At 43.0% G+C, this 20,447-nt stretch overlaps 1 protein-coding gene across 1 annotated transcript in view; it reads right to left on the minus strand.

The window, feature by feature from the left end:
- Positions 1–20,447, minus strand: part of LOC115110893 (collagen alpha-1(XI) chain-like) — a 102,984-nt gene that overhangs the window by 76,205 nt on the left and 6,332 nt on the right. Inside the window, exons 2-4 of the mRNA XM_065010137.1 lie at positions 13,086–13,253; positions 8,182–8,395; positions 7,473–7,635 (exon numbers count right to left, since the gene is read on the minus strand). Coding sequence (XP_064866209.1) covers positions 7,473–7,635; positions 8,182–8,395; positions 13,086–13,253 — 545 coding nt within the window. The remainder of the gene's footprint in view (positions 1–7,472; positions 7,636–8,181; positions 8,396–13,085; positions 13,254–20,447) is intronic.

Below are 20,447 nucleotides of genomic sequence, written 5' to 3' on the forward strand. Positions count from 1 at the left end.
GTAGATGACTTAGACCACAGTCTGGGAGCGAGGCGGCAGGTAGCCTAGTGGTTAGAGCGTTGGGCCAGTAACTGAAAGATTGCTGTATGGAATCCCCGAGCTGACAAGGTAAAGATCTGTTGTTCTGCCCCTGAACAAGGCAGCTAACCCACTGTTCCCCAGTAGGCTGTCATTGTAAATAAGAATTGGTTCTTAACTGACTTACCTAGTTAAATAAAGGTTCAATAAAAAATAAAGTTCCTCCTCTGAAGTGCTGATGACAAAAACCAACAAACAGCATTAGGTCACAGTCACACAGTGCTGTCTAGTTCCCATAGCGACACACAGGCTGGCTCAGCTCCACTGAAGAAAGAAGAATCTCCAGCAGGCTCGTACTATTGGATACTCTGTATACAATGTAATGGATCTTTGATACCAACGTTTCAGCCAATAGAGCTGCTCCATTGACTAGAGTGGTTGGAAGTGGGGGCTTGCTTTATGGTGCCCAGGCCAGCACTGTGGTGCTAGTTAGCTGGTATTGATTCAGAGGGGTTAGGTTAAATGCGGAAGGTACATTTCAGTTGAATACATTCAGTTGTGGTATTCTCTTTTCCCTTTTCCCTTTCATAGCAGCCAATTAAGGCCTTATTAAGACCTTGTTAAAGCCACAGTGAACAGACTTCATCTCTTCTCCACTAATGAGCTCTCACTCCATAAACACTGTCTAGAACTGGCCTGAACTAGGACTCATCAAACACTCCTTTGTAGCACTGTTATACAGTCTCTCTGGGCTAATAGGACCAACAGGTTTATACACAACAACAACAATGAATATAGCTGCAAGCAGCAATGCCGGGGTTCAAGCTGTGGGCCCACTGTGCCACCATCAAGACAAATTGGACACATTGCCCAAGGATGAGTTGTAATCTACTCCTTACCACGCTTCGTAAATATCCGAAGGAAAAATCAATCAGATCTCATGCTATATGAGTTTAATGTATTTTGAACTATTTTTTATGATATTGACCATTTTAAGTGGCTTCTTCTATTTTGCAGGACTCTTGCTCAAACAATATGGCTGCTATGAGCCAATGAGCTTGTATTAATGATTTTTTTCTGTACAACAGTCCCAAAATGAACCATACTTTACACGTTAGCTAGACTAATATCCCTGAGCATGTGTGCCAAATTTCATCACTCTGAGTCAAACAGATCAAGAAATATAAATATGTGCCCGTTATAGCGCCACCATGTGGTTGATCTAAATGTGCTTTCATATGTTGAGTCTAAACCATGTTTGGAACATATGTACCAAGTTGTATTACAATACGATTATCTGTGTCTGATTTATATGTATTTATGTGCCAGATCAGGTCCATGTGAATGTTTATTGGTCAGTAGTTGCCATGTTGTTTAACATACTAGATTGAAAAATAGTGCATTGATAGAGCTTGTTCCATAGATGCCATATATCCATTTTTGTGCAGATCGGTCATTCGGTGACAGAGGAGTAGTGTTTTAAGTATTTTTCACATTATTCTAAATGTCGGAAAATGCATCATGGCGGACCTTATAGGTTCATGAGGCAAATTTGTTCCTTGTGAGGAGTGGGAAGAATCCAGTATAATAATAACGAACCAGAAGAAATACAATAGGGTATTAACAGCTTCGCTGCTTGAACCCCTAACAACAACAACATCAACAACATCAACAACAACACACACTGCACTGAATATGACTACATCTCACCTCACTACAGTAAACAAGAAGAAATACTTAGCTCCTTACTAGCCTGCAGGGCAACAGATGTCAAAACATCTGAAAACAATCATTAGAAAGGAAGAAATGCATCTACAACAGACATACCTTGACTAATTAATGCAGCATTTCCAATCTCTCCAGCTATTCATGAGATTCTTCTATCAATATCAAATCTGCCCTTTTAAGACACGCTTGATAACAACCCAACATCAAGCCAAGCCAACACCAAAACTCTGCATGTTTTCTAAAGAGGCCTGATTACTCACAGCAATAATACAATGACTAATACAGACAGACACAGTCAGATATTGTTCACACATAAACACTGGGCTGGATCATATCTAAGCGTTAGACGTGGCAAAAACACACAAACAGCCCACAGAGAGCCCAGATAATACCTTCAGACTTGTGGACAGTTAAATGATTGCTTTAGTATGTGTGTGTGTGCGTGTGTGTGTGTGTGTGTGTGTGCGTGTGTGTGTGCGTACAGTATTTACGTGTACATTCTTGTGTCCGTGGCTCTGCACGTGTCTAAACAACACCAACAGTCATTTGAAGGCAATCTGGAAGCAATAGAGGCATTAGGGGCTGACCACCGTCCCCAAGCTCCCACGCTATGTTCTCCCACGCTGGGGGAACTGGGCCGGAACACTGGCCCTCTGGATCCCTCCTGGAACAGAACCAGGTCCTGGGAACAGAACGGGCCTGCGAACAAGGCCAACCACTAACCTCTCCCCCAGCACCAGCCTCATCCAGGTCAACACAACCCTGACCCACAGCCATTCAACATGGGACACATGAGCTGGCCTCTCACTCACTTAGGCTATTCAGAGAGAGCAGAGCAGAGAGAATGCTAAAGAGAATGTTGATAATTGACGGGTATTAGTCATAAGGATGTCAAAGGGATGTTTCTTTTTTGCAGCCTGAGGAATGATAAATGGGATGTTTTGAAAGATGGGGTTGGGGTGAAAATGGATCTTTACAGTTGTTTTATGCAAGGAATGTTCAGGGTAAGCATTGCTTAATTGGAGAAAGAAGACTGTTTTATTTGGGAGATAGAGGGGTGTCTGTTAAAGTAAGAGGGGGAGGAGGAACCTAATTGCATTGGAGGCTATTAAGTTTTACTTATGGAGTAGGAGAAGCAGTTGAGGTAAAGGTAAGCCATCAGCGGGAGGGGAGGTTATTGTGTGGGGGCATGGCTAGAGGGAGATTGTATAGTTATTTTCTTCGTGAGAACATCAGGGGACACCTGGTTCTGAGAGGGTGGAAGATTGAAGGAGACTGAAGTTTGTGCACATTAACCCATTAGGGCCTGATAATAACCCTTCCTCTGTACTTTTCCAATGTCTCAAGTATGCAAAGTCTGTGTTGGGATGGTACCCTGAGGGACCTGAGAGATGGGAGGGTGTGTGCTCTGTGACCCCATTCCTACTCTCCCCCTCTGTGTCTCAGGGTCTGCGGACATGAGCAGAGATCTTACTGCTGCTCTACTCGGCTCTCTTTATGCTGGAGGCTACTGAATTAAGAGTGGAGCTGCATTGGATTTACAATGGACTAGGCCTGCACACTATCCTGGGAGAGACATTGGAATTACAATGGACTAGGCCTGCACACTATCCTGGGAGAGACATTGGAATTACAATGGACTAGGCCTGCACACTATCCTGGGAGAGACATTGGATTTACAATGGACTAGGCCTGCACACTATCCTGGGAGAGACATTGGAATTACAATGGACTAGGCCTGCACACTATCCTGGGAGAGACATTGGATTTACAATGGACTAGGCCTGCACACTATCCTGGGAGAGACATTGGATTTACAATGGACTAGGCCTGCACACTATCCTGGGAGAGACATTGGAATTACAATGGACTAGGCCTGCACACTATCCTGGGAGAGACATTGGAATTACAATGGACTAGGCCTGCACACTATCCTGGGAGAGACATTGGAATTACAATGGACTAGGCCTGCACACTATCCTGGGAGAGACATTGGAATTACAATGGACTAGGCCTGCACACTATCCTGGGAGAGACATTGGAATTACAATGGACTAGGCCTGCACACTATCCTGGGAGAGACATTGGAATTACAATGGACTAGGCCTGCACACTATCCTGGGAGAGACATTGAGAATGACTTATGGAAACAGGGTTAGGGAAATGAAAATAAAAGAATATGAGCTTCACTTGGAATTCATCATAACTCACATAACTCTCATAACTCACTGTTCAGTGTCCATTTCAATTTTAAGGTTCCATAATGACGTGGTCATTTACCCAAACACTTTCACCTAGCTCAAACAACCCAAGCCATCATTAAATATGTGACCTTTGCCCTCCACAGCTACTCAGGGATAATGATGAGGACAGCAGCCCTGACGAGTGTCGCTGTAGGGATAAACACTGACGACTGGGAAATTCTTCTTCCCACAAGATCAATCCTCCCAATCAGCAGGCATGAACAACACTCACACATTCATTGACACATGTTCACACTCACGCACACTCTGAAACGTCAAAATATAAAGCTGTCTGTTCAAATGTCAACACCTCTAACACCACACACTCTCCAAAACATCCAAACTCACTCATACAAATACAAATGTTGAGTTTCATTTCCAGGTATTTGATCACAGTAGAAAAGATGTGGCCAGATCAGAGCATGTCTGAACAGTACCTGCCCCCCCCCCGCCCCCCGCCCACTCTCTTCCGCAAACAACCTAGTCCTCCCCGACCTGCTGCTCCACTCTTAACCGTTCTCCGCCCCTCCCATTCACACCCCATTAAAGCTTACAGCAACAATACATACTGCTCCAGCCTGCGTGTTCAAAACTGAACACAATTAGTGAAGTATGTGATGGAATGTGCCATCTCTTTCATTTGCATGGGCCGGGACAGAAATGAGGTTATGAGAAGAGAAAGTCATCCGAGTTAAAACAAGGTCAATGGGATCAGGATCCCCTGCGGGTTCATGTCAGAATATTCAGCTAATATATGAAGCAAGTAAATTCTCCACTGGCCTAACAGGCATATTTGATGAATTAAGCTCACATGGAAATAATGGTTATTTTAATCTCGTCCGTTGTGGCTTTAGAGGATCTCATTCATGCCTCAATAAAATAATTTCTTCAGGGCGACAAGTAGAATTTATAGTAGGGATATTGTATCAGGGTTTAAGTCAGAGTGCTAACCTACTCCCGGTATTGTCCAGGCAACGGCTCATATACGCTGAGTGTACAAAACATAAGGAAGACCTCCCTAATATTGAGTTGCACCCCCCTTTGCCCTCAGAACAGCCTCAATTCGTCGGGCCATGGACTCTACAAGGTATCAAAAGTGTTCCACAGGGATGTTGGCCCATGTTGACTCCAATGTTTCCCACAGTTGTGTCAAGTTGGCTGGATGTCCATTGGGTGATAGACCATTCTTGATACACACAAGAAACTGTTGAGAGTGAAAAACCTAGCAGCGTTGAAGTTCTTGACACACTGACACCGGTGTGCCTGGCACCTACTACCACATCCCGAGTTCAAAAGCGTGCTTAAATATTTTGTATTGCCTATCCACCCTCTGAATGGCACACATACACATAACCTGTCTCCTCCCTTTCATCTACACTGATTGAAGTGAATCTAACAAGTGACATCAATAAGGGATCATAGCATTCACCTGGATTCACCTGGTCAGTCAATGTCATAAAAAGAGCATGTGTTCCTAATGTTTTGTGCACTCAGTGTAGATGATCCCAGTATTTGATACCACATCCAGAGCAAGCTACCGGAGAGCTACTGCCGCGAAACCTCAACAAAAATTATATTCTACTCAGACAAAAACTACGAGATAAGAATAAGGGACAAACAGAAGTGGCATGACACCCTTGCTAATGAAGCCAAGGCTGCCTCTAAGGTAAGCAACCTCTAAGGTGGACGATCACTGGGGAAGACTACACCCCCCCACAGCGTGAGGACCCTCATCCTGGACCTCGCACGTCATGGACACTCACCCTGGACCTCACATGTTGCCTGGACGCCTTTGACTCTGAGTGCCTCTGCCGCATACTAGGCATCGCATGGCGCGACCACATCCGCACTTCTTCCATGGCCTCCAACTGCTCTTAAATTCTTAAATGCTTGTAAAACTACATGCATGCTCTTCAACCGATCGCTGCCCGCACCTGCCCGCCCGACTAGCATCACTACTCTGGACGGTTCTGACTTAGAATATGTGGTCAACTACAAATACCTATGTGTCTGGTTAGACTGTAAACTCTCCGTCCAGACTCACATTAAGCATCTCCAATCCAAAATTAAATCTAGAATCGTCTTCCTATTTGGCAACAAAGCATCCTTCACTCATGCTGCCAAACATACCCTCGTAAAACTGCCTATCCTACCGATCCTTGACTTGGGCGAAATAGCCTCCTAAACACTCTACTCGGCAAATTGGATGTAGTCTATCACAGTGACATCCGTTTTGTCACCAAAGCCCCATATACTACCTACCACTGCGTCCTGTATGCTCTCGTTGGCTGGCCCTCGCTACATATTCGTCGCCAAACCCACTGGCTCCATCTATAAGTCTTTGCTAGGTAAAGCCCCGCCTTATCTCAGCTCACTGGTTGCCATAGCAATACCCATCCGTAGCACACGCTCCAGCAGGTATATTTCACTGGTCACCCCGAAAGCCAACATCTCATTTGGCTGCCTTTCCTTCCAGTTCTCTGCTGCCAAATGACTGGAACGAATTGCAAAAATCACTGAAGCTGGAGACTTATATCTCCCTCACTAACTTTAAGCATCAGCTGTCAGAGCAGCTTACCGATCACTGTAACTGTACACAGCCCATCTGTAAATAGCCCACTCAACTACCTCATCCCCATATTGTTATTGTTTTTGCTCTTTTGCACCCCAGTATCTCTACTTGCAATTCATCATCTGTACATCTATCACTCAGGGGGTTAATGATACATTTTTATTATTTTGCCACTATGGCCTATTTATTCCCTTACCTCCCTAATCTTACTACATTTGCACACACTGTATATGGATTTTTCTGTTGTGTTATTGACTGTACGTTTGATTATCCCATGTGCAACTCTGTGTAGTTGTTTGTGTCTCAATGCTTTGCTTTATCTTGGCCAGGTCGCAGTTGTAATTGAGAACTTGTTTTCAACTGGCTTACCTGGTTAAATAAAGGTGAAATAAAAAATATATATTAAAAAAATCCAGAACTCCACAATACGTCAAAAGATGGACCAACCTCGTCTCCTCCCTGGTCAGAGTCTCGTGACTCCGACTGTTCAGCCACCTGGTCAGAACAATCCCACCTCTGGAGCCTGCCCTTATCCTGAAGAAATCATCCCCCAACTGGCCAGGCCCAAGAGGAAGACCGAGAACCAGGTCGTCCAACCAGTTGGACAACGACATACACAACCTGGGACTCAACACCACATCAGCCTGGGACCTTGCCTAGAATAAGATGGCGTGGAGATCCATTTGTCGAGGCGCTATGCTCCGAGGAGTGAGTGAATATTACATTATGCCAAGAATCCAGTTAAAACAAGTTACAACAAATAATATTGATGTTTCTCAGATCCAATGCCAGAATGAACCAGTTTGTGTTCTGCTACTGATGGGACTACAGTACATACATACCAAATCCTACATACAGTCCATGACACTACATTCACACCCAACCCTGACTCCCTCGCCCTGGTGTCCTACCTCAAACACCTCCTCGTCCAGTAGTCGTGTTCCAAACACGATCACCCCCTCCGTGCTGACCAGGGGATTGTCCCCTCTCAGTAACTCCAGAGTCTGCACCTTCTCACAGTCCAGGTACAGGGTGACTGACTTGCCCTCCACACTGTAGGCTATTCTGTGCCACCTGGACAGACAAAGAGGTAGAGATGGTACAGTGTATAGTACAGTGTAGTGATATCTTTATAATGCAGAAGTAGCAATATGAAGTGTCAGGTTGAATGTAGGTCACTTGGGTTCAGTTAGAAGGAGGCACCACCTGTATGCAGTATTCTGAGGAAGGGTTTTCTAAGGTCAAATGCATTGAATCACATTGTAGTATTTTACAGGGTCAAGTCAAGCTATTGACCTTGTATTGTGAGCCAAGAACTCTATGGTACTAGCGTGATCTATGTGTGTCCTCTATGGCTCCAGGACACTTAGGGTCAAGCACATTGTGTGAGATATGTGTGCCACGTTCAAGTATGGCCAAGTGAAATCACATACTGAGGAAACTGCATATTTTGGGTCAGGTAACGGTGATACCCAATGGCCAACCAAATGACACGATGCAGGTGAATCTCACCCAATCATGACAATATGTGTCAATCATAAATCAGGGGCTACAGAGTTTGGGTTTTGAGAAGAAGTCCCAGTCAAGAGGCAAGGACATCAGGCCAGGGGTAGTACCCACTTTCCATCAGCCAAGTTGATCTTCTTGAAGATGGGGTAGAGCTCCGGGGAGGGCTGTCCCTCGTGGTCTTCGTACAGGAAGACAGGCGAGCGGCCCACCTCCAGCCCCAGCTGCTGTACACCCTGCTCATCATACACAGACAGCAGGAAGAACTGGGTGTCCTTCTTTGCCCTCACTGTTGTCATCAGGGAGAAGTCCACAGGGAACAACGAGTCTGGGGGTGAAGGAGGAACAATTGTTGTGGATGATATGGTTGACCTTTTCTACTCTGTTGTTCTCTGATGTGTTAAAATAATGTTGCCCCCGACACTGTTTTTTTTTTTTTAAATACATACCTTCTTCAGGCTAGGGTCTATTTTTCTCCACTTCCTGTCTGACTGACGTGTCCAAAGTAAACTGCCTGTTACTCAGGCCCAGAAGCCAGGAAATGCATATAATTGGTACCATTGGATGGAAAACACTTTGAAGTTTTTAGAAACTTTAAAATATTGTATGAGACTATAACACAATTGATATGGTAGGAAAAAATCCAAAGAAAAACCAACCAGAATTTTTTTTGAGAGCCCATGCTCTTACAATGGAAAGCATAGGGGCATATGCAATTCCAGTTCCCAGATTGCAATTCCCATGTCTTCCACTAGATTTCAAAAGTCTTTGTTCAAGGTCTCAGGCTTGTTTCTTCCCAATCGAGGAAGAACTTTGAGTTTTAGTACTAGGAGCCAGAGTTGGAAATCAGTCTGTACGCGTGCGATGAAGAGGATGCGCACCTGATAATTTTGCTTTCCTAGTGAACATACTTCTTTCCGTATAAATATGATAGTTTAATGACCTTTTAGGGTACCTGAGGATTAAATAGAAACGTATTTTGACTTGTTTTAACAAAGTTTAGTGGTAGCTTTTTGTATTCCTTTCTCTGCATGTTAAACAAGTAGATTACTCAAATCGACGGCGCCAACTTGGAATATAAAGAAGGGTTTTATCTAACAAAATGACCATACATGTTGTAGCTGGGACCCTTTGGATTGCAAATCAGAGGTTTTTCAAAAAGTAAGTGATAATTTAATCGCTATTTGCGATTTTATGAAGCCTGTGCGGGTGGAAAAATATGTTGATGTGGGGAGCCGTCCTCAAACAATCGCATGGCATGCTTTCGCTGTAAAGCCTATTGTAAATCGGACAATGCAGTTAGATGAACAAGACTTTAAGCCTTTAACCAATATAAGACACTTGTATGTACCTAAATGTTTAATATCCATAATTGTTATGATTATTTATTTGAATTGCGCGTCCTCCAATTTCACTGGAAGATGTCGACAGGTGTCCTGCTGGCAGGATGCAATTTCTGTATCCAATTAAATAATATTCAAGTCAGTCATACAGTCATACAGTCAGTCATACAGTCAGTGATACAGTCAGTCATACAGTCAGCCATACAATCAGTCATACAGTTAGTCAAATTGTCAGCCATGAAGTCAGTAATACAGTCAAACAGTCATACAGTCATACAGTCAGTCATACAGTCATTTAGTTAGTCATAGTCAGCCATACAGTCAGCCATACAGTCAGCCATACAGTCAGTCATACAGCCAGTCATACAGTCATTTAGTCAGTCATACAGTCAGGCATACAGTCAGACATACAGTCAGCCATACAGTCAGTCATACAGTTAGTCATTTAGTCAGTCATACAGCCAGCCATACAGTCAGCCATACAGCCATTTCTACAGTTAGTCATATAGTCATTTAGTCAGTCATACAGTCAGTCATACAGTCAGTCATACAGTTAGTCATACAGTCAGTCATACAGTCAGTCATACAATCAGTCATACAGTCAGCCATACAGTCAGTCATACAGTTAGTCATTTAGTCAGTAATACAGCCAGACATACAGTAAGTCATACAGTCAGCCATACAGTCAGCCATACAGTCAGTCATACAGTCAGCCGTACAGTCAGTCATACAGTCAGTCATACAGTCATTTAGTCAGTCATACAGCCAGCCATACAGTCAGCCATACAGCCATTTCTACAGTTAGTCATATAGTCATTTAGTCAATCATACAGTCAGTCATACAGTTAGTCATACAGCCAGTCATACAGTCAGTAATTTAGTCAGTCATACAGCCAGTCATACAGTCAGCCATACAGCTATTTATACAGTTAGTCATATAGTCATTTAGTCAGTCATACAGTCAGTCATACAGTTAGTCATACAGTCAGTCATACAGTCAGTCATACAGTTAGTCATATAGTCATTTAGTCAGTCATACAGTTAGCCATACAGTCAGCCATACAGTCATACAGTCAGTCATACAGCCAGTCATACAGTCATTTAGTCAGTCATACAGTCAGCCATACAGTCAGTCATACAGTCAGTCATACAGTCAGCCATACAGGCAGGCATACAGTCAGTCATACAGTAATTTAGTCAGTCATACAGTCAGCCATACAGTCAGCCATACAGCCATGTATACAGTTAGTCATACAGTCAGTAATACAGCCAGTCATACAGTCATTTAGTCAATCATACAGTCAGTCATACAGTCAGGCATACAATCAGTCATACAGTCAGACATACAGTCAGCCATACAGTCAGTCATACAGTTAGTCATTTAGTCAGTCATACAGTCAGTCATACAGTCAGTCATACAGTCATACAGTCAGTCATACAGCCAACCATACAGTCAGCCATACAGCCATTTCTACAGTTAGTCATATAGTCATTTAGTCAGTCATACAGTCAGTCATACAGTTAGTCATACAGTCAGTCATACAGTCAGGCATACAATCAGTCATACAGTCAGCCATACAGTCAGTCATACAGTTAGTAATTTAGTCAGTCATACAGCCAGCCATACAGCCATTTATACAGTTAGTCATATAGTAATTTAGTCAGTCATACAGTCAGCCATACAGTCAGCCATACAGCCATTTCTACAGTCAGTCATACAGTCATTTAGTCAGTCATACAGCCATTTGTACAGTTAGTCATATAGTCATACAGTCAGTCATACAGTCAGTCATACAGTCAGCCATACAGTCAGTCATACAGTTAGTAATTTAGTCAGTCATACAGCCAGCCATACAGGAAGTCATACAGTCAGCCATACAGTCAGCCATACAGTCAGTCATACAGTCAGCCGTACAGTCAGTCATACAGTCAGTCATACAGCCAGTCATACAGTCATTTCGTCAGTCACACAGCCAGCCATACAGTCAGCCATACAGCTATTTGTACAGTTAGTCATATAGTCATACAGTCAGTCATACAGTCAGTCATACAGTCAGCCATACAGTCAGTCATACAGTTAGTAATTTAGTCAGTCATACAGCCAGCCATACAGGAAGTCATACAGTCAGCCATACAGTCAGCCATACAGTCAGTCATACAGTCAGCCGTACAGTCAGTCATACAGCCAGTCATACAGTCATTTCGTCAGTCATACAGCCAGCCATACAGTCAGCCATACAGCTATTTATACAGTTAGTCATATAGTCATACAGTCAGTCATACAGTCAGTCATACAGTTAGTCATATAGTCATTTAGTCAGTCATACAGTTAGTCATACAGTCAGCCATACAGCCATTCACACAGTTAGTCATACAGTCAGTCATACAGTCAGTCATACAGTTAGTCATACAGTCAGTCATACAGTCAGTAAATTAGTCAGTCATACACTTAGTCATACAGTCAGTCATCCAGTCAGTCATACAGTGGAGGACACAGTAGGTGTTGACTGACTGTATGGCTGACACACCACCCTGGGGACTCCCACACTGGCAAGACCCACTGCCCCTCCCAGTTAGTCATACAGTCAGTCATACAGTCAGGCATACAATCAGTCATACAGTCAACCATACAGTCAGTCATACAGTTAGTAATTTAGTCAGTCATACAGCCAGCCATACAGCCATTTATACAGTTAGTCATATAGTAATTTAGTCAGTCATACAGTCAGCCATACAGTCAGCCATACAGCCATTTATACAGTCAGTCATACAGTCATTTGTACAGTTAGTCATATAGTCATACAGTCAGTCATACAGTCAGTCATACAGTTAGTCATACAGTCAGTCATACAGTCAGTCATACAGTCAGCCATACAGTCAGTCATACAGTTAGTAATTTAGTCAGTCATACATCCAGCCATACAGGAAGTCATAAAGTCAGCCATACAGTCAGCCATACAGTCAGCCATACAGTCAGCCATACAGTCAGCCATACAGTCAGTCATACAGTCAGCCGTACAGTCAGTCATACAGTCAGTCATACAGTCAGTCATACAGCCAGTCATACAGTAATTTCGTCAGTCATACAGCCAGCCATACAGTCAGCCATACAGCTATTTATACAGTTAGTCATGTAGTCATTTAGTCAGTCATGCAGTCAGTAATTTAGTCAGTCATACAGTCAGTCATACAGTCAGTCATACAGTTAGCCATATAGTCATTTAGTCAGTCATACAGTTAGTCATACAGTCAGCCATACAGCCATTCACACAGTTAGTCATACAGTCAGTCATACAGTCAGTCATACAGTTAGTCATACAGTCAGTCATACAGTCAGTAAATTAGTCAGTCATACACTTAGTCATACAGTCAGTCATACAGTGGAGAACACAGTAGGTGTTGACTGACTGTATGGCTGACACACCACCCTGGGGACTCCCACACTGGCAAGACCCACAGCCCCTCCCAAAATAACAATATCACACATCTGAACTTCAATGAATAATAATAATGGCCTGTGCTACTACACCCTAAGAACTACGCCCATGGAGAAGAGGGAGAACAAAGTCAGGTCCGTTGTGTTATAGTGAAGCTTAGGATTCACTGCAATTACCACACATACACCATGACCCAGACACATTGGATGTGTACTACATCTCTACAGATTGTTGTTACCTGGGAAGAGCTGTTTGGTGGGTGCACTGAGCTGGATCTTCTTGTCTATTCTATAGGCCATGTCTGTCTCCTCCATGTCCTTCCTGCTGGTGCAGAGGCCAGCCTCCATGGACACCCCCTCCATGTGGTCCGACAGCTCCAGCACCTGCAGCACATCGATGGGATCAGCTGCACACGAGAGAGAAGGAGACACGTCAGTACACAGTGATACAATAACACATACTTCATATGAGAAATATGATGTCTTCACACCTTGTACTGAAACTAAAGCCAAGCGAACAGATTTTTATAAGCAATCTGTCCAAATTTCTGTTCAGTTCCGCTTATGATATTCAGACATTTGAGGGGAAAACTAAATCATCATAATTTTGGACCTTAGGATTCTCACAGCAGCTGTAAGCATGTTGTTTTCAACCAGTACAGTCACCGATATGATATTTGGCTGTCTGGCTACACTTAGTGGTAGAAGGCTGTGTTCTTTACAGCAGAGAGAACTGCCAGTTCGGAGGAGCTGGTGGGAACCTGTGTGTGTGTGTGTGTGTGTGTGTGTGTGTGTGTGTGTGGTGGCGGGGGATTAGAGAAGACAGAGATAGGCCCACTCAGTGCTGAAAGCAGCAGTCCTGCAGGTGGCCTTCTGTTCCGGGGCTATTATTATGGGATCCAGCCATAACTCCGCCTACTGTATAATCCTGCTGTACACTACACACTGGAACACACCTGACAGCTGACACCTGCCTAGAGCCAGCATCCCACAGCAAGACACCTCTCTCACCATCTCTCCCATTCACAACGTTTCACTGGCATGTTCAATACACATTTATCCAGTTACAATGTGTTTATCAGGAATAAACACAAAGATAACTCTTTCAGAAGTAACATGGGAAGAAAAGATATAGGAGTATGTACTAGTTCACACTGCTGTGTGTTCACCCCTTCGATGATAATTAAAACATGCCTGTAGTTTATTTACAGTTGGCAGTCAATTAGTCATTTCTTTTGGTTTTGCTAGGTAGCCTTAGCCTCTTGTCAGCTGGCTGTACCTGTGCCAAAACTCCAATATTTTTCTTCCTACAGCTTGTTCTTTTTAAACAGTGAGCCAACATGTTTTCAACACTTTACTTCCCTAACTGATCAAAACTCATTTTCTCATGCTCTCTCTCGTTCCTCTGCAGCAGACATATAAAAAGCAACATGTTGGAACATCGAATCGCAATTAAATCGCAGTATCGAATCGCAATACATATAGAGTTGTGAAAATCGCAAATAATTTGAATCGATGCCTAAGTATTGTTATAATATTGTCTTGTGAGGTCCCTGGCCATTTCCAGCCCTAACACAGACACACACACACACAGCGTATGGGGAGACTGGCAACGCTGGCAACGCAGAATTGAGCATTCCAGCCATTTAAAAGGAGGATCCTAAATTGAAGTTGCCCCCTGTAGCTCTTTCTCTCCCCTCCTCTCTCCATGCTACACGTTCTACTTTTCTTCTCTCTGTTAATTAAACATGTGGTGAGAATTTAACCAGTGCCCACTCGCTGCTTGCAGAAAAACACCCCGTTAGCTTTTATGGCATTATTTATTTGCATAGCAGAGACCTTTTATTCACAGCAGCTCAGATCTCACCCACAGAGCACTCATAGAATGGTAACAGGCTGCACTGTAAATAGGTTAAACTGTGAATTAAATCCAGACTGAGTCTGAAACACAATGGAAAACATCAGGTACTGATTTAAAGGTCCGTAAGACAGAGCAGCTTAAATTCTACTTTGATATGGGAGTCATAAACAATCCCTATAAATGATTTAATTACAGGAGTTGCTGCTTGCTCCTAACAAACACAACTGTCTGAGCGTACGCACACAGTGACAGCCTTACAGCCTTACTCATGCTGATGCTCATTCCCACAGTCCTCGCCTGCACTCGCCCACACATAGATATTTATGATGTCTTTTCAAATCCAGCCTAATTGCCCTGCCATGAACCAAGAAGTAAATACCAGTGAATAATTTATCAGGTCAAGCTGGTCACACACATACGGTGCGCACACACACACACACACACACACACACACACACACACACACACACACACACACACACACACACACACACACACAGGTCATTAGGCAATGATGTTTGGAACAGCCAAAACAGCATTTTAATCTGCAGCATGGGTCTAATTATGACAGGCCTTTGGAGACAGACAGACTCAAAACACCTGACAACTGGACTCAAAACAACAATAACTCAATCACTCAGTCTTGTCCAATCTATCCAATCCCAAAGGCTCTCTAGTCCAAATTCTTCAATCCCCTGGGCTCTCTTGTCCAAACTATCCAATCCCAAAGGCTCTCTAGATCAAATTCTTCAATCACATGGTCTCTCTTGTCCAAACTATCCAATCCCAAAGGCTTTCTAGTTCAAATTCTTCAATCGCATGGTCTCTCTTGTCCAAACTATCCAATCCTCAAGGCTCTTGTCCAAACGGAGAATTTTCATGTAAAAGGACCCATGAGCATCAACATGAAGTTCATAGGAGCATATCAAATTGGGTGTCAAATGAAAGCTAAGAGTCTATATTTTGGGGAAATGAAGGCATAGATACATTTTTCAATCGTTTTCATCCTAAAAATGAGGCATAAGTAAAGACTTTGATTTCTTGTCAAACAGATGGAAAAGATGTCTTCGGAAACATGTAGGGAAAAAGTCTTAGAATGTATTAGAAATACATTAAAATGCAATAAAGTTGACGTAAAGACCACTTCCAACTAATATCAATATTTTGTCTTGTAATTCCATGACCAAGAACCCACATATCTTTAAGATAGCACAGTACAGTACATTACAGTACAGTGAGTAGAGCACAGTAGAGTACACTACAATACAGTAGTATAGTACAATACAGTACAGTAAAGAAAAGTAGAGTATAGTACAGTAGAGTACAGTATATTGTACTGTATGCTACTGTACTGAACTATACTCTACTGTACTCTACTCTACTGCACTGTACTGAACTCTACTCTTCTGTGCTGTGCTGTGCTGCGCTGTGATGTCCAGGAGAATGTAAGGAGAATGACATTCACATTCATAATTCTCCATTTCTGTGTAGTATAGATCAGGGACCCATGATGTCACCGTATTTAAATCCACTTCACAAACTGTAGTTCAATAACCAAAATAGACGTTTTCAAACTTAAGGTGCCGTGTCATAGTTGACATCCCATTCTTTCTGCAAACATCTTTGAATCTTCATTTGGAGCAGATATTTTTGGAAAACGTGGTCGCATTAAAATAGATCTGTACAGTTCTTCCACTAAATGGGTATTTTTCGCTGGAAATTGTTAAATGCAGTCCTTGTGCATAGAGTTGTTTGGCATAGAAATATTATGTAAAGTATAACTAATGTATAACACAACACAGCATACATTACCAAACATAACATCCACATGACTAATGTACAGAGAGCCTTCTATCTGACCTTTGACCTCAGACAGTAGTCCAAATGTGCAATGCCATGTGGGAAAACAATGAGAAGAGCAGGAGAAATTCCTCTTCTGAAAGAAACAATCTTCACAATGAGGTGCCAGACACACACACACACACACACACACACACACACACACACACACACACACACACACACACACACACACACACACACACAATGATACTCCAAAGAACTTTGTTACACAAAGAACAATACTATATATTTTTTACATTTTTAAATTGAACCTTTATTTAACTAGGCAAGTCAGTTAATAACAAATTATTATTTACAATGACGGCCTACACCGGACAAACTATAGCCAAAGACTCAGAAATATTCAAATGAATATGAAACATCCAACTATTTTGGACGGCAATCAATACAAATGCAAGAGATGGAATCTTTTAGACCAGATAATCTCTAGCATTCTGGGAGCAAGAAGGAAGGAATTCACCAGTGAGGGGATAAAAGGGATAGAACATCCCAACGAGCACAAACAGACAGACGCTAATCAAACACAGCAGTGACACAGATGGACGGCTGAGTGCTAACCTCTCACCCCCACTACCCTACCCCTCCCTACCTCCTACCCTACTGTCCCAGAGCCCCCATTGTTCCCACAGTACAGCAGCTACAGTTGCTCCATGGGGGAATTTACACAGGCCTGGGGAATGTTCCTTCTCCTCCTCTCCTTTCCCCTGGCCTGGTGTCGTAAAGCATCCCTGGGCGAGCAGAGCTGTTGGCAGGAGGCCATGTGAGGTCTGGAGCCGCCCCAACATCAACAGTGATTGACTCCTCAGGACTGGCGCTGTCTGTCATCTACCTGTCTGTCCTGCAGCGATGCTTCCTCCGCCAGCATCACCTGTCTGAATCTCATTAGACCTCCTAATAATCCTTACCTCCCTTTACCTGTTGGAGTCATTATGTGTATGTAGAGTGTGTTTGATCTCCCTAGCTTGGACTGAGTCAGTGATATACATACCACATCTACCTACATTACACTGGAGTGATGTGAATTCTACTGTATGTGTGGTTGTGGCCATGCACAAATAGAGATAAAGGAGTGCTTTGTTAGAACAATATGTTTTCCAGTGCCGCATAAGGTCAGAGTTCAGCCATACTGTACATATTTTCCACTCTCACCAAATTCCAGCACTCATCTAGCGAGCATGGCACTGAGTGTACAGCACACATCCCACGTGTGACATTTAGGTCTTCTTCCTCCCGTCTGTGTGTCTCCTCTTCTGGTCCTCCCTGCTGTTCCCCTCCTCTCAAAGACCATGAATCACTCAGCCAGTGTGTGTCTGAGAACAACATGTCTCCCCTACGGCAGTCAGTACTGTCCTCTCTAGTCCTCCTCTCCTCGGCCCTGGCTGACAGACAGAACAGGCCTCGGTAGGCCCCACTTAACCCAGCCTCGCTCACAGAGCTCCCTCTGTCCACTGCTAATGTTACACAACAATAGTGTGATAGTGTGATGCTACATGTACTGAACACCCTTCATATATGTCCTGCAGGCAAGAAGATTGGCCACTATCTCCACATATATATCACACATTGGCATCATTTGTTCTCTGTCCTCGACGGCTCTTCTGAAGACACTCACAGCAGCTGATGTGAGTCACACACCACTTCCACTCCTGAAAACAAAAAGGCAACAATTCGAACATTGTTCAAACACAATCACGCCTGTGAACGAGGGATTTCTCCATCTGAGCATCAGGGCCGTACTGTATTAAAGCCCATTTAACCAATTGTATCAGCGTTATTCTGTGAGTTGAGTGGACTTTGAGCTCATGTGTTAAAGTTTGTTTACTCAACAAATTCTGCTCGAAGTGAGCTGAACTTAAACAAGCTTGTTGAGTAAAATTACTATTATTACTAACTATTATCATATTTGTTGGTTGATTTTCAGAATAATTTGTTTCAATACCTGTTTTTGCATGTACATTGATTTGTTGATTAATATTATGCTACACAAACATAAATAACATATTTTTCTAAACAAATCTAATCTGTTAGTAGTTGGATTTATTGCATCTGAGATGACTGAGATTGTCATTAGGCCTGAACTTGTAGCCTGAATTGGGTCCACTGCTGTCCACGCGCATCGCGGTATAGGTCACCCATCTCCTCCACAACACAATTTGGAGCTTATACCCCCGGGTTTCAAGTCAATTCTCTCATTTTCCATGTGGCTGACATTTGGTCATGTTAAATAATGGTGTAATGGTCTATATTTTCTTGGCATTTTGTGATAATTATTGTGTAGGTTCACGTTCTACCAGTACGGCGTACCCCCAATATTTATTTATCCGGGACGCTGTTCCGGACCCGCTTACTTTCACCCCTGGGTGGTTTTCTTTCTTTCTATTGTGTTGTTGACTGTACGTTTGTTTATTCCATGTGTAACTCTGTGTAGTTGTTTGTGTCGCACTGCTTTGCTTTATCTTGGCCAGGTCGCAATTGTAAATGAGAACTTGTTCTCAACTGGCCTACCGGGTTAAATAAAGGTGATTTTTATTTTATTTTTTTACTTTTTTTTTACTGTGCATTAACAAACTTGTCTGAGAATATTTCCCAGAGCATCACACCCTGCGCTGAGGAAACCGTTCCAGTTGCACTGGGTGTAATGTGGGATCGTTTGCGATATGCATTAGAGTTTTTGTTTGTTTCAACTACTTTGAGAGTTTGATTGTGCCTGCCTGGAGTGCCAGACAGAGGGGCCAGGGTCTATCCAACTGATTCAATTGCACAAACTATTTGACAGAAAAAAAAATTAAATCCAGATTTGATTTGGTGTTCTGTGTGATGTTTTGAGATATGCAGATCGCTCTGCCTTTATCTGCATATTACGCAGATGTTACCAGATGTTTAAAGATCGGCAATATGGAAGTCAAGCCTTTGTATATGGACTCAGGCCTTCATAATCCTACATAATCCTTTGCTTCATCCTTTTAACATGTCATGTTGCATTAAAAGTCCTCAGTGATGTTTCTCCATAACAGTCGGTGATTGGTAATAAGTGAGAACAGATTAATGGGCAGTAAAAGTGAGGAAACGAGGGTCAGGAGAAAATGTCTAGAACAGCACAGACAGCATCGCTCAGAACCTCCAAGAGGGGCTAGAATTAAAAATCAAATGACCCTAAAACTAACCTCTGACCTCTATAGGTCATGGGTCACTGTGGTGTGGACAGCAAAGGTGCTGAGGCGAGGGGAGGAGGAACAAAAGAACAGGGGCACGCCAGAAACATGCTCCCACACCACCACACACACTCATGTACACATCCATCAACTTTAAACCACATTCTAAATATAGTTTGAATAAGCACTCATAGTCCTACTCACACTCATAGGCCTACTCACACTCATAGTCCTACTCACACTCATAGGCCTACTCACACTCATAGTCCTTCTCACACACATAGTCCTTCTCACACACATAGTCCTACTCACACTCATAGTCCTTCTCACACACATAGTCCTTCTCACACACATAGTCCTTCTCACACACATAGTCCTACTCACACTCATAGGCCTACTCACACACATAGTTCTTCTCACACACATAGTCCTACTCACACACATAGTCCTACTCACACACATACTGTAGTTCTACTCACACACATAGTCCTACTCACACACACAGGCCTACTCACACACATAGTCCTACTCACACACATACACACACAGTACACACAAAAACACACTTTGTAACAATACAAAAACATAATAGCAAACAACCCACGCTATAAAATCAGTTCAATAAACATTGTGGTTTGTTTTCTGCCTCTCAGTCTGTGTCGACTACTCAATCTGCTGCTCCGTCCTTGTCTGTCCGTTTGTCTGTCTATCATCGGCCTGTCTGG

Source organism: Oncorhynchus nerka, linkage group LG26, assembly GCF_034236695.1.
Source record: "Oncorhynchus nerka isolate Pitt River linkage group LG26, Oner_Uvic_2.0, whole genome shotgun sequence".
NCBI lineage: Eukaryota > Metazoa > Chordata > Actinopteri > Salmoniformes > Salmonidae > Oncorhynchus > Oncorhynchus nerka.